Source organism: Gallinula chloropus, assembly GCF_964237585.1.
Source record: "Gallinula chloropus genome assembly, chromosome: 2".
NCBI lineage: Eukaryota > Metazoa > Chordata > Aves > Gruiformes > Rallidae > Gallinula > Gallinula chloropus.
The window spans coordinates 39363071-39378091 of record NC_140086.1 but is presented as its reverse complement, the minus strand read 5'-3'; the positions used below and the strand labels follow the sequence as shown (position 1 = coordinate 39378091).

The 15021-nt window shown below is 38.5% G+C and overlaps 1 protein-coding gene across 1 annotated transcript in view; it reads left to right on the top strand.

Annotated features, from left to right (window-relative positions):
• The window catches only part of NKAIN3 (sodium/potassium transporting ATPase interacting 3), a gene marked incomplete at both ends in the record, with an annotated part of 370023 nt that overhangs the window by 169138 nt on the left and 185864 nt on the right, over window positions 1–15021 (top strand). The window contains one exon of the mRNA XM_084279754.1: window positions 13913–14050. Coding sequence (XP_084135880.1) covers window positions 13913–14050 — 138 coding nt within the window. The remainder of the gene's footprint in view (window positions 1–13912; window positions 14051–15021) is intronic.

Genomic DNA, 15021 nt, shown 5'->3' with positions numbered 1-15021 from the left:
ATGAAAGGCTAGTAACTTACCTGCCTGGTCTTTTCAAAGATTCTTTTCACTAACATTTAAGAATGATTTTCACAGCAGTAAAACCTTCAGACAATTATTATACTAAAAAGGAAACATATGCATTTGATATTCATAATTTTGCTGATTATATTTTCTCATTGTTGATAGTATTTGTGCTCAAGGAAGAGTTTGGAATCTTCTGATTAATTTCCTTTTTGCTGAATCATTAAATTAGGTCATACTGAAACTTATTCATAAGACATTCATTTTGTATAAGTTAACATCATGATTTTACAGAGGAAATTGCTTAGTTCTGTGATGCTGCAGTCACGTTATAAAGTTCTTCATTTACCTCATAAAGCTGGGAGTGAATTTTACCAGTTCTTCCATCTAGGACACTTACCGTTCATTCATGCCATCCTGTAGGTCATATGTTCCTGAACAACCCCATCTACTTCATTGGGATTACTGCTGAGGAAGAGGGTTTCAGGTTCTGATGGTGGTATGACTACCCTCAGTTTTGCCAGGGTCTTTGCTCTGAACTTGTCTGAGCTTCATAGTTGTTACAGTCTCCTTTTGTCTTCCGTATGAAATGCTAACTTGCTCAAGTTGATAAATTTGATCCTGGCTTAGTCCTATCAGGTTTGCTACAGCGATAAACATAGCATGTTTTGAAGACAGAAACATGCCTTGGAGTTTCTTGTATTTGCACAGTTACCACTTTTCCACAGATACTGTCATAGCACATCTGCTGAATTCACTAGAAATCATATACTGAAAGGCACTGAAAAAAGAAACACCTTTACTATGAGAGTGACCGAGCACTGGCACTTGTTGCCCAGAGAAGTTGTGGAGCCTCAATCCTTGCAGTCAAAAGTCATCTAGACATGGTCCTGCTCTAGGCAGTCCTGCTTGAGAATGGGGGTTGTTCCAGATGACCTCCAGGCGTCTCTTCAAAACTTAAACATTCCATGAAGAATTTTTGCTCTACTACCACTCAAGTAGGACCTGTGCATTAACTTTAACATTGGTCTTCTCTAATACCATCCAATCTCCTCGTGTTTCCTGTGGGGCAGTTTGTACAGTTTCAGATGATGGCCATGAGGTATTTGCACAGCACCTGTTGCAGTAAGGATCATGTCTGAAACAGATTGGGAGGTTTATCTTTGACAGCACACTAGCCCTGGTATTTTTGTTATCCATAAAGCACAAATGGGCTGTAGATCCAGCTCAGAAATGTGCAGTGCAAAAGCATGGCATTTTGCAACTAATTAAGGCAGTTTCAGATGTACAGGGACATAGCATATATAGCATTAACACAAACACCTCCTTCTGGTGATGCACTGAAAAATGTGTGCCAACCTTTGGGATCAGTACCCTGAAATCCAAAGGAGAAATCTTCTACCATGGGAATTTATTAAATTTCATGACCAGACCAGTTTCTCTCTTCCTATTTGTGTAGTCATGCTGAGCATCTCTAGATAACTAGGGATAATTACCACTAGCCTTTGAATAGCATTGGTGTATTTCATGACATTCTGTTTGCCCCCCCTGCTTTCCACAACTTGTTTGTTCTGTTCCAAGCCTTTTGCGAGACAATTGACAAGTTTGGGTATGTCTGTTTGCTGACTGAGCTTAGGAATGGACAAAAGAGCTGCTGGAGAAAGTTTGACTGATGGGATAAATAAAGAGAACTGCTGAGATAAATGGAGAGCTCGACTGAATATCACTAGCTATCTTCTTTTTGTAGTGTATACTGAAATACCAGCAGTGGAGCTGGTGGAGAGCAGCAGGAATTGTGAAGGTAAAGAGAGATAATTGCTTTGTCTGTGGTTTGCAGGGACGAGGCTAGGTAAACTTTCGAAACACTGCAGGCCAGCTGGTAAATCAGTATTGTTTGTCAACAAGAGGTCATTCAAGGGAGAAAAAGAAGAAGCTGGCAGATTAAATGGAAATAACAAGACAAACAGAATTCAGTCACTGAGAGGTGAATTAAGGTCTTAAGATTAAACAATTTGAACGATCATTATCTGAGACAATTTCAAATACATATGAAGAACTTTTGCACATCTTTATCACTTTTAAATCCTTGCCCCCCACATCCACTACCAAAGCCTTGCCATGTGAACCCAGTACAGTGGGGTTGCTTTTGTTATCAGCAATTGGCTTAGATGACCCAGAAGACATCTTTTAGCCTCGTGTAGTTCTAACACAATCAATCTTGCAGCATTGTCCTGAAAGAGTCACCAATCAGCTTTGTGAAGAGTCCTGCATTCAGCACAAGATGCCATCCTTACAGCAGGGCAGTGCCATGTTTCGGACCTTGTTCTGGATAGTGCCTGTAGTGTTCCATGCTTCTGTTGACAACCTTCTAATAAACCGGATATGTAGTTATAGATACTTGGGGAATTTCATTCTCCATTCACTCAGGATGCTACAAAATCACCAACATCAGTGGGAATTTGGGGGGTTATTTCTACAAGAGAATGGCTAGATTTTACAATAAATGTAGGACAGCAGAATTTAAAGCAGGATATTCCCATTTTCTCACCTGCCTCCAACTAGTTCTTCAATGTTTGAGAATAAGCTCAGGCCTGCCATTATTTTTGATCTGGATGTTCTTATATGTCTAAATGAGCCAGAAATGCCCTATTAGTCTACTTATCTGGATACTATATAAGTGCCACTCCCTATTTAAGGGAATTGGAGTCTGTTCATACATGAGTAAACTTACTTCCCCGCCCTATGAATGCAATGTGTTGAATGGTGCACTGTGTACAACTTTACAGCCAGACTGCATTGAACCCTGTCTTTTACATCCGCTTTAAGTGCTCTTTAGCATTCTTATTTCTAAAGTGGCAAAGTAGCAGGATTAACATATCAGCCACTGACAATAATTTGGTCATTAACACCATCCCTTACCCTTCCTAGTTCTCCAATAATCTTCCAATTCATATTTCAGTGAATTTAGTACTCATTCTCCTCTTTCTCATTCTTTTCTTTATAGAGCAGGATAAGCTTTGAGAAAAAACACAGAAAGCTTTATAAAATATAGCCCCCTATTGGAAGTTATTCATACGATAAACTTTTGATGAATTACTTTAGATAACACGAGGTCAAAATAATTTGTCATGCTGCTATTCAGTCCCATCATTTTCTTTCCCTTAGTGGCAGAGGTTAGAAAAAGAGAAGAAAACAGTTGCCCTACTTTTTGTTGATAGCAGCTGGTAAGAGATGCTCATGGGATGCAGTATATGTGTCCAGGCTGCATGATCTGATTTTTGATATTAAAGTATGGTACTTGAAAGAGGAAAAAAAAATGATTTAGTGCAAAGGGCATTCAACATAAAACCACTGGTGGCTTACATCTAGCCAGCTACCTGTATCCATAGGAATTAGGAGACACAAGCTGGTATATGTCAGTCCAGATCGTGCATTATGTTTTGAGAGTGTGCAGGATTTCAGCATAGAGCAGGCAGAACTGCTGGAAGCATTATATTTTCTTGATTATACAGAAAAATTAACAAAAAGCAACTTTGTATTTATTATTTTTCAAACAATGGACTTGTACACCTACCCTAAATGCTTCTCTCTCAGGTTCAATTTATTCAGTTACTTCAGGTTACTCTCCTAACAACAGTGTAAATTGACTTCCTTAATTATGATGTCATGAACAGTATCAGCTGGGCTACTTGTGGGGATGAGACAGAGCTCTGAAGGGAGAAAAATGACAACAGTAAAGAAGACTCAGGTCGATTTGATACTCCATAAATATCTTTTCCTTTCATCAAATAAAAAACCAAGACTCTTCCGCATGTGGAAGTAGTGAGCACATCCTCTGTACTCAACATAGTCCTTCTTTTTGGCCAAATTACTCATGAGACGGGGGAAAATCACTGTCGTGCTGTAAACATGAAAGGGCTTTTCTCTTTTTTATGTGGCAACACGAAATGATGCAGTATCAGAGAGTTTTCTCATCAAACCCATATGCAATGAAGAAGTCAAAGGATAAAAGGTTGCTTCTAGCATGCTTGAACCTTACATTTGATAGCAAATGAATGAACTCCATTGCAGGTATCAATTTTGATGTGTCGTCAGACTTCTGAGCCCACGCTAAACTGTTTTTCCCTTGTGCATATAACAAACCCTATGTTTTTGCATAGCTGGGACTTGAGAGAGGCACTAGAAGGAAGTCTGAGAAAGATAGAAAATTTGATTCTGGCAGACATCTGAACTCCTTGCTGCTATGGAGAGAGGCTCTATGCTGTGGCTGAAACTAGCATTAACAAGCAGCACATGATTATTATTTTACTGCCTCTGTTTAATACTTTGCTTTGCCTGAAAAGAGTTGGTGATTCAAGATGTACTGCCTTTTTGGAACTGCAAACGAAACTCTACCAGCAGATGTACCATCCTGTGGGAAGTCTTAAGTTTGACAAGACATGACATGAGCCAGTTTGTGAGATTTGATGTTTTATCCCAAAGCTCATATCAAATATTATGACTCAGTTAAACTCCAACCTTGAATGAACTGTCCAACTTGTCCAGCTCCTTGTGAATTCTGAACACATCTTCCTTAGTCATGGAAGGAAAGTTCCATCTGTTTTATATTCTGTCTTCTTTCAGAACGTACATTAAAACCAAGGGGTTTATAGAGCATTAAAGTCTTCTTGATGTGTTTCATAAGAGTAGAGGGTTGTTCTTTGACCAGAAGGAGCATGTCATTCATCCAGTATAGGCTCTAAATACTGTTTTAGCTGTTTTGCCTGTCTGTTCATGCTGGGGATGGGTTGGGTATAGATCCTGCAGCAAGTGTTCCCAGCTTTTTCTTTTCTTTCTCTCTCTTTTGTTTGTTTGTTTGCTCAGATACCATAATCATGAGAATCTTGGAGGAATCTAGGGCTATTGGCATCACTGTTATCAAGTGCTGTCATCACCAGTTACCTTATTGCCTTACCTACTATGGCCTAAGACTTCAGAGTAATGGTAAACATGTTTACTTTTTACTAATGTTAGCTATTCAGTAAGTGCTTTACTCCACCATTGCTTAGGTAGTAATTAAGGCAGCATGTAAAGGTACATAGCTATACTGGATGTATTTAAATGTGCAAACATATTTTAAAAAACCCAAAACCAAACACAAACCACAATAACCAAACACTTTACAATTATGAGAAGTTAGGATTTGCAGACATGAAGGGATACGAAGGTGTGGCAAATAAAACCTTTCTTTTGGATTAAAGCCACAACATACGTAGCTTGGTATATATTCACAAAGAAGACAAATTTTAATTTGCTTTCCCCTTATCTCTAGTATGTTTTGACATAGACTTTATCATTCATAATGAAATAGAAATCTTTAAAGGTCTTTAACCTATAGCCATCTCCTACACTGTCTTTTGCTGTATGTGTGCTGGCATTTAAATGAAACAACCAAGGGAGCCTTAAATGTCATTATAAGCACGTTCATTCCAGCTGTTTGCAGGATTGTATAGGTCAACCAGCCAAGGGGCTTGACTTCAGTGTTTTGGGATCAGTTACAGCTTCATTGGAGGGTAGAAATTCAATCTTAAATCACTGTGCTGTAACATGTTGGTGCTACGGGGTTTATTACAATAGTTGGCTTCTTCCCTGTCTTGGCTGCCCACAGACTGCAACTGCACTGTTACAGTGTCTGTTCGGTACAGATGTAGCAGTCAGCCTCGGGTATAGCACACTGGCACTGTGGTGCTTTGGGAAGTGGGACTGTTTGATGCCACCTTTTGTATCTCTGCAGTCAGGCGACCCTGTAGAATAAATATTAACTGACTCTTCCTTCCATTCTGATGAGATTCTTAAATAATTTACTTTTGCTGTTCTGAGCCAGGTCCTGCAGCACTGATGCAGTCATATCTCCTTCTGACTTCCATGGGAGCTTCAGCCAAAACTGGAGGCTTGTGCTCAGTCAAAGTACACAGTACCCTCATATCAAGGCCATCATTTAAAAACTTCATGCAAATCCCTGGTGTAGCTGCAAGGCTTTTGTAGCACACATAATTAGGAAAACGTTTCTCCTTTAAAAATTGCCTTTGTTTTGTGCCTGTCTGGTAATGTTAAATAGTGAGATTTAAAAAAAATAAATTCTATTTGCTAAGATGTGGAGAAAGAAAGGCAACCCTTTCAGCACCTTTGAACTATATTTATAGGTTTCTAAGATCTGACTTTTCTGATCTCTCCTTATTACACTATGGATCGAATTCTCGGATGAGATGAGTCATTTAGCTCTGGCTGGTTCTGAGACAGTAGTACAGTGTGTTGGCTTTCAGAAATAGTGAACATGTACTGCTCACTACTTTTACCTTTTTTCCTTAAGCAGTTCTCAAACAACTGCTGGTAAAGCATTGATGAGTGACATTTTTTTCCTGAACTTCCCCCACCAACCCAGCTTTGAATTATTTTGCCAAAATATAATGTCACTCATTCACTAAAGTGCTTACAGGAATGGTGGAAAGACCATTACCTAGCTCTGAATATTTTCTATATGAGTTGAAGAGCTGATGGATAAGAGTAATGTTCACTCTTGAATAGCAACATATACCACCTTTAACAGAAGGATGTTTTTGTTTCATGCCTCCCTTTCTTTTCTTTGTTTCTATGCTCAGGCTTTGCTAACCTTGGCTACTACTCTTACTGAGTTCTTTCAGAATATATATTTCTCTTGCATTATATTTTATCCAGTCTTACAGCTACCCAGCTGACAGACAATTACTTATTTGGCCAGCACTGCAAAGGCACTTTTGATATTAGATGATTGGGCTGGGTTTTTTTTCTTTGAAAATTACTTGTCAAAAAACTAGCAGTTTCTCTTTTGCTCTGTGAAACTGAAGTTACTACAAACATGAGTGATTTACTCAGAACCTTCCCTGAAATTCAATAACCTTCATGCCACATAACCTTACAAATGTATTTAGTGAGCTATTATAAGGGATTACCATCTTAAAATCACATGAAAGCTAGTATTTCACCTAGACAAGTGAGTTCAGATCATTAAAAATCTAATGGGAGTTTCCTCAGTGGTCAGATGATTGCTTTAACCATCACTGAAGGTATAAAGAAGTGATTTAAGTCAAATTTTACCAATTCATTGTGACACAGACTACACTCATCTTCAGTTATGAAACCGCTATTGAAAGATGATAGGTCACAGGTACACAGGCTGTAACCTGTAGCTGAGGGACTTTCAGTGTCCCAAATAGTGTTTTTCAGCCAAGAGTGATCGTCTGACACCACCCTTCCATCTCAGATTTAAATGTTCTCCCCTCTTTTGCAAAGCTGGCATTTCTCTCATGTTAAGTCTTATGTTCCTTCTTACTGAAGTCAAGACTATCAGTAGAATTCTAAAATTATGACAGAGTGTAAACTTTGAGTAAAATGTGTTTTATGCTTTACTAGTTAGTCTTTGAAGCAAGATTGCATTTATTTATTTATTATTCTATTTATTTAAACTATTTTTTTTCTTGCTTCACCTGTTAGTTTTCTGCTAGAGGTTTGTGAATTTAGCATTTGGTAAGTCTATCTTTTACTCTCCAATGCTGGGGTTTTATGCAGACTATGTTAGTAACTTTTTCCCTTAAATTAGAAAGTGCATATTCTCAAAAATAACATAAATATACGATGTGAACATTGTGCATTTGCCCCAAGGTTTTATAAAAATATTTTCTCAGTGGAACATCTGTCAAGAAAAAGGGAATATATGCCTAAGAGTACCGGAATATGAAGAAAGTGTTTACGTGCTAAGAACGACCTTGACCCAAGGTTTTCTCTATTCCAGCCAAGTACAGAGTCTACAAGGTGGTATAAGTGGCTCGCACAGCTCCTCTGCTGCCATGGCATTGCCCTCTTCCTTGTGCTGGTGTGTAGCTTTTTTTGGGTGGGCAGTGATCTAGTCAAAATAGAAGGAAGGAGGAAGAGAAGATGAACGGGATGGGATGGGGTGGAGTGGGGTGGAATGGAAAGGTGAGCATGTCCTGAAAACTCTTTCTGGAGCCACAGGTTAAATTTATGGCCATACGGTGAAACAGACAATTTGGAGAAAACATCTTTATCCTTAGGAGCAGTACTTAGTATGTATGGTGAGCTGTACCCTGGCACTTCTGTGATGATTATTAGCAGCATCAGCAAACTCTAAGTCTTACATGCATAATTCAAATGTTTCTGATAATTCCTGACTTAGAATATAAATGCTCTGAACTGGCTTTTTTTGATTGACTATTTTTTGTATATTCTTTTAATTTTTGAAAGCTGGGGAAACAGGGTCCATTTGGGAAGTCACAACAATTTGTATCTCTCTCCCCACCCCACCTCCCCCCCAATTTTATAATTGCTTTTATTTAAATATATTTCTATACTATATAGTTTTACAGGTCAATAGTTATTATTTAATTCTGTGATAATTTCTAATAATTGTTTTACACGCTAAATTGAAATAGCTTTTTAACGTCAAATGCAGAGTAGATAATACTTTCCTAAATTTTTAAACTCAGTAAGTTATAGGGTAACAAATTTGCAAACACTTCTATATATCTTCATAACCTTTTATTTTTATATTCAGACTTTTTATATTCTTATATTTATATCAAGTCATTTTAAAGTCTTTTCTTGTCTAAAACAGTCTGTTACTTGTGAAACCCCTTTTTCATGATCCAGTGACTCTGTTGTGGATTGAGACCTACTTATTCATCTCAAACTAACGTGTCCTTTATAAAAGCTTTTCCATTAAAATATAAAACTGATTCTTATCCACAAAGTTTCTGACAGAAGAGGAAATTGAGTTTTTACATTCATTTTAAGAAGCTGACTTCTTAACTCTGCTGTGGTGTCTCATAATTCAGACAGCTTCTGATATGTATTTTGAAGTATAATACGACCTGAGCTCTTAGAGGAGGGGTTTACTCCATAGGGGACACTTGTTAGAGCCTGCTCTCAAAAGTATTTTTTGATCTCTCTATCAACTAGGAACGTATTGGTAATATCTTCCTGTAGATCCCACACAACATTGCTGATTGCTGCATCACCCTTTATTCTGTTACAACTTCACATACGCAGTGTGTGGGGCATTGAGGCTACAGCTGTTCTATTTCTTCTGTTCAGGATGTTCCAAATGTGCTGCATATCTCATTAATCCATCTAGGTGGAGCAGCTCAAAATTCGAACAGGTTAGTTTGTCTGAATTTTTTGCTGCTATTAACAGAGAAGGGTTTGGGCATGGCCAGAGCAGAAAGTTCAGGTTGTGTGACTTTTATACCGCCACGTCTTGCAGCTTAGTCCCTTTTCCTTGCACGCTGTAGAAAGAGAGATGTGAGGAATGTTTGATAGGCTTGATAGTTTCACCTGATAGTTATCAGGTGAAACAAAGAGGTAAAAGAACAAGACAAATGTGGCACAGCTTCATTAAGTCATTTGATACAGTCCCAGTAGAACATTTTACTGCTAGTCCTAGTCTCCCAAGTTGTGCACTTTACATTACAAGATTGTCGGTGATGATGATGACTAAATAACAAAGCACTCCCTTGGCAGCAGTAATGAGAAATATTTTTCTCATTTTCCAGGTGGTGTTATGGTAAGAAAACATTATTTCCTACCAACTTTCCTAGATTTTTATAAGTTCTGAAAATTTTTCACACAGCTACACACAGGTTTTGCTAAAAACAGCCCCCCAGTATTTAATTTGCCAAAACTGAAACCTACCTCTTTTATTTGCAAGAAAGGTATGGGTTTTCATTCCACTATGTTAATCACTAAACAACAGTATCAAACAACAATTTATGATGGACACTCCCAAACTATGTCAGTAAAGCCCCAAAGGACCTCAGTTGTATCAAGCATATACCATTTCTCCACTTTAAAAGTCCTATGCCCTACTAAGTCAATATCCATCTTCTAGCAATAATCAAAGTAGACCCAGCTAATTTTGGGAACCCTTGCCTTCAGGATCCATTTTTTGGGTCTCTTTTCAGAAGAATCTGAAAATGACAATGAAAGTGTAAGTTCTCCTGGGAAACTTTCTCATTGAGAAAAACAGCCTTGTTATCGTCAAAATGTTTTTGTGAAACATTTCGAAGCTTTCACATCCAGGTAACTCCAAGTGCAACTACCTGTCAGTGTCTGCTCCTTTCTGATTGCACCATGTGATCTAGGTTAGCCTGGTGGCCACTTGTGGCTACTGAGATTTTTTTGCCTGTGCCAACACAGATACTACTGTGTAAAAACAACCTGAAATTGTGCAGAGCTGTTTCCCTCCCTTTATTGTGATGATTTCTGTGCAGTGAATTACCTGAACCTCAGACTGGGTCAGGGACTGCTTTTCTTCATTTGCACAGAGCTAAAAAGTCTGTGACCATCACCTCTGCTTGGGGACTCTGTTGGGTGAAATACTAGATATAGCACTTGCATGCTATCTCTGTTTAGTGCAGATGACTTACATTATAAAGAAAACAGAGCTTACTATATTTCTTCTGCCATTGTCATGATTTGTTGGGGGTTTTTGACTTCTATCTGCGCTGTCTGCAAGAAGGTTTTATAATTTAGAAGAGAGTAACGATTTGAGCAGGATAGACATGCCTCCTACCTCTTTCTTTTCTTTAGATTTTTTTCCCTCACTAATGTATTCTGTGGGCTTTAGGGATGAGACAAAGTACTCCGTGTTGGCGACAAGAGCAAAATAAATGAGCCTTAGCTGCACAGGAAAGTCTCACTGCGTAGCCTGATGGTGAAAGCACTTGTTAGTGGGGAAAGAACGGTGCTGTATGTTTGGCATCCTGCTCCCAGGACTCCTTTGGTGGTTTACATGCTGTCACTGTATATAAAAATAAAGAGTAAGCCCTTCAGGCAAGAAATACAAGCAACTCTCCCAGTCCCAGATAAATGCCAAGAAGGCGGCTGTAGACTAACAGTTCTGCTTGTGCTCTCTTTTTGACTCACTAAATAGGTTTCTTTTTTTTTCCTGGCCAGTGACACAGCTCCAAGAGAAGCTCCCCTCCTTGGTATCCTAATGGATATGAGGTGGGAGGAGATGAATGGATACCTCGGTAGGCATCAGGATAGGAAATTGAAGCTTATTTGTTTGTGTTTGCATGGGTGTCTTTACCGCAGGAATTCATAAAAAGTAATTATTTTTTATATGTGTATCTCTATCTACAGTGCATATACACTTATGTACAGTCATCTTTGGGAAGATACTTGTGGCCACTGGGCTGTGTTATGGGAGCTAGGTGTGCTCAGACCCTGCTGGGCAGATATCGAGGAGGTACACATGAAGACAAACTTTTACACCAGCAAATCCACGTATGCCCACGGTTGACATGCCACTGTGGGTGCTAGTGAGCTGTTAGACTCCTCCATCATGTTAACCAGGCTCGTTGTGACCATTGGTCTTCCCAGACAGTTCACCCATGCCCAGTAACCATTTTGAGTAGGAAGGTACATAATTTGCACACAGCTGTCCTGTTTCAGAGCCAAGGAGACTTTACTGGAGGCAATCTTAAGTCAGCTCTCTTCAGTGCTGGGAGCATTATAGGACACATACAATTTCTTAGTTCAGGTGAATACCTAGATTACATGAGAGTTTCAATGAATGACAAAGCAGAGATGGCAGATAAACAGATCCTAGTCTTCATCCTCTGCTAATTTGGTAATGTAAGGGCTCCAAGAGGAAGACACATTGTTTTGTAAATGGTGATCTGTGAATTGTTTGCATGCCTTGCTGACCCTTGAAGATCTCCACCTGTAGTGGTAGGAACAAAATAGGCTCAGGCTTTGGTCATGAATGTCATAAATGTCTTCCTATGTGATACAGGACAGGACTCTTGGTATGTTGCTGCTAATACCATAAACTGTGAGTTCTGAAACTCTTCCATCTCACACATGGAATTAGGGGCACCCTTCTAAAGTACTGTGTGATGTATCCTGTGGTTTAGGGAAGCTACAGGAAGGGGTATTCCCAAATGTGAAGTCATCTGAATTGCCCAAAGGAGTACATTAGAGAGTGGTAGAAAAGCAAGTGATTCTGAGGTGTCCCTTGTGAAGATTCAACTAGTAGACATGAGTCTACTACAAGGTGAAGACATTACAAGAATGACATCAAGGTCACTGCTACTGTGTACCAGTTAGGATGCCCACATACTTCCAAGGAGGTGACAACCACACTATTAGGCAATAAAAGTCCATCTGAGGTCCAGACTTCTGTAGACACGAACTCCCATGACAAAAGCAAGGTAGAGTGCTAACGCCACATGAGCCAAAAGCTTCAATCACATGGGAGTTGTGTTCCCTCTGAGATTCTCTCTTACCTGCAGCATGAAAAGAAGATCATTTCTTTTAAAATAGGAACACGTTACATGTCCAAAAGGATAATATTTTATTGTCTGCTGTGTGATAATTTTATTTATATATTCTAGGCCAGAAGTTTAGCTGATAAAGTCATGTAACTTCATTGATTGCAGAGGAGCTGCACCAAGTAGATGATTCAACTTCTGTCATTTAGTTGTTTAGATTTATCATCTATATTAACCTCACCATAGAGAATGTGGTTTTCATGACAGCTGTAGGGGATGATCTTTGTACAGAAAAGGTAGATTCTGCTCTCAGTGACACCTTGCTCTGTATTGCAGGTGAGGATGGAATCTGGCCATTATGTGTAAAATGAAATGTTTTATGTGAAATACCCACGTATGATAATACTTTGGTTGGTATTCATAGGACTATGCTTACTCCATCTGCCTCAGATATAAATATTTTAAGTGGGTATTTCAGTAAATTTAAGGTTTGTAACAATGTAGTAAAATCAAGTAGATGTGTAATAAATTCTAGTAAGCACAGAAACTCAGTTGTTTCTCAGTCAGGCTCTGTTTAGCCGCTCAAAAATGTCTTGCTATGGCTGGAAAAATATTGAATCAAGCTGAAACTTCAAAAAGCCTGCTGCTGAGCAAGTTGATTTTAGTATCTTAAGAACAATAGACTGGATTGCGTTTATGGAAAAAAATTAATTTTTTTTTTTATTGCTTAACATTCAGAAATGCATAATTACCTAAGAAGCATATATAGTTGCAGGGACAAAGCTTGATGCTTCTTAGCTTCTTTCATTTCCACATCCAACTAAGTCCACCCCCAACAGTGGGAATAGAGCCATCAGGCTGCCACCATGTCTTTCTGATTTGCAGTTGCCCAAAGTAACCTAGCAGCTTTTGTCAGAGTGCCGGTAGCTCGTTTGGCTGTCGGTTTTGAAGCAACTTACTCCAAGGTCTTTCAATATGCCACCTTTGGTCTCAATAGTTTTCTTCAATTCCTGCATTAGGGAACTCCTAGGAACATACCCAATAGCCACACCTGGGACTCTGAGTCTCCTCTGCACTTTTTGGCCCAATCTTCTCTGCTTTAGGAATAGATTGAGAAACTTGCAGTCAAGACTAGGTGAGACTAAATCTAAAACAACTGTGACTTGGGAAAGGAAGGGAGCATGTTGGTACTTTAGTAACAAAAGCGATGTTCACATGGCCTTGCACAATCTAGGTGAGCTTCTGTTAGAAAAAAATTGTGTTTAAACAAATATTGTCAAACCTTAGACTTTCTAGCATACAAGAATAAAATAAAACTTGTCTGCATTTGTTTTGTAGAGGTATTTTTATATTATATATTATTTTACAAATATTTTCCTAACATTCTTTCCAAGTCCTTTTTCATTAGAAGACCTGTATGTTGACCAGTAGCCATCTTCAGATACTAGTGGACTGACAATACTGACAAACACTACACACAAGAACTACAGTTTCAGAATTTTGCTGTACTTTCTCTGGTGAAGTCTGGTTCAAATAAATATCAATTGTCTGTCTCACCCATAATTAAAAAGTGGATGTTCTGTTTATGTGTTTTCTTACAGCTGGCAGCATTAGAGAGACAGATCTTTGACTTCCTTGGTTTCCAATGGGCTCCTATCCTTGGGAATTTCCTACAAATAATAGTTGTCATTTTGGGTCTGTTTGGAACCATCCAGTTTAGGCCTCGATATATAGTTGTGGTAAGTCTCTCTCTTTCTTCATTTTCCCTTTTTATTTCCTAATTGGTTTTTAAACTTGTCATATTACAAAGGCAGTATTGTCTTGGTTTCAAAACACCGGGTGGTACCTCTGTAAAAACTTCAGTGGTCTCCATGTCTTTTTTCAAATTTAGGACTACTGAGTAGTATTTCTGAGATTTTGGAAGGTAGCAAGTATGGGTAAACTAAAGAAAGTGCTGTCAAAATTAAGACTAATACAAATTCTTAGTAAGATTCTTTGAAGAATGAAATACCTAAATGGGTCATGAGAACATCTACAATTAGTCTATGCATAAATGAAGAACAGAAATACAAATTGTTCTTCTCTTTGCAATATAAAAGCAGAATCAATGGCCATTAAAAAAATTATTTGTAACAGTCAAGTTATATTTAACTAGACCTCCCTCTTACACAGGGAGAAGCAAGTATTGTAGAAATTCTTTGGTCCTGTGGCCCATGAGTTCCAAAGAAATCTCCTTCTCACATATAACTTGGCCAAGACTTATATTTACAGGCTTGACCCTAAATTGTTGTAAATTGTCTGTGATGCTTGAAACTTCACAGATTTTTCCCCATGTTCTCAACATAGCCAGGAATGAAAAACCCCAAACTTTTAAACCACTGAAGGAAAATGCCAACAAAATATATCCTTTTTCCTCCCCCACAAGCTCTCCTGAATAGATGAATACTATGTCTTTACCTGGCAGTGTTGGTATCTAGAACATTTCAGTTGCATTGTCAGTAATGGATTTTAAGAGGTTATATTTTTTTCCTCACAAAAGAGTGAAATAAATGTCTACTGGGGAAAACTCATTAAACAACTACTTAAAAAGCTTCATCTTTCCTAGTCAAGCCTGTAATCCTGTAATTCTTTGTCATGTCTTAAAAGAAAAAGTGAACAAAAAGAGGTTCTTTATAGTCACATTAGCTAAGCTTCACAAGCAGACTATAGG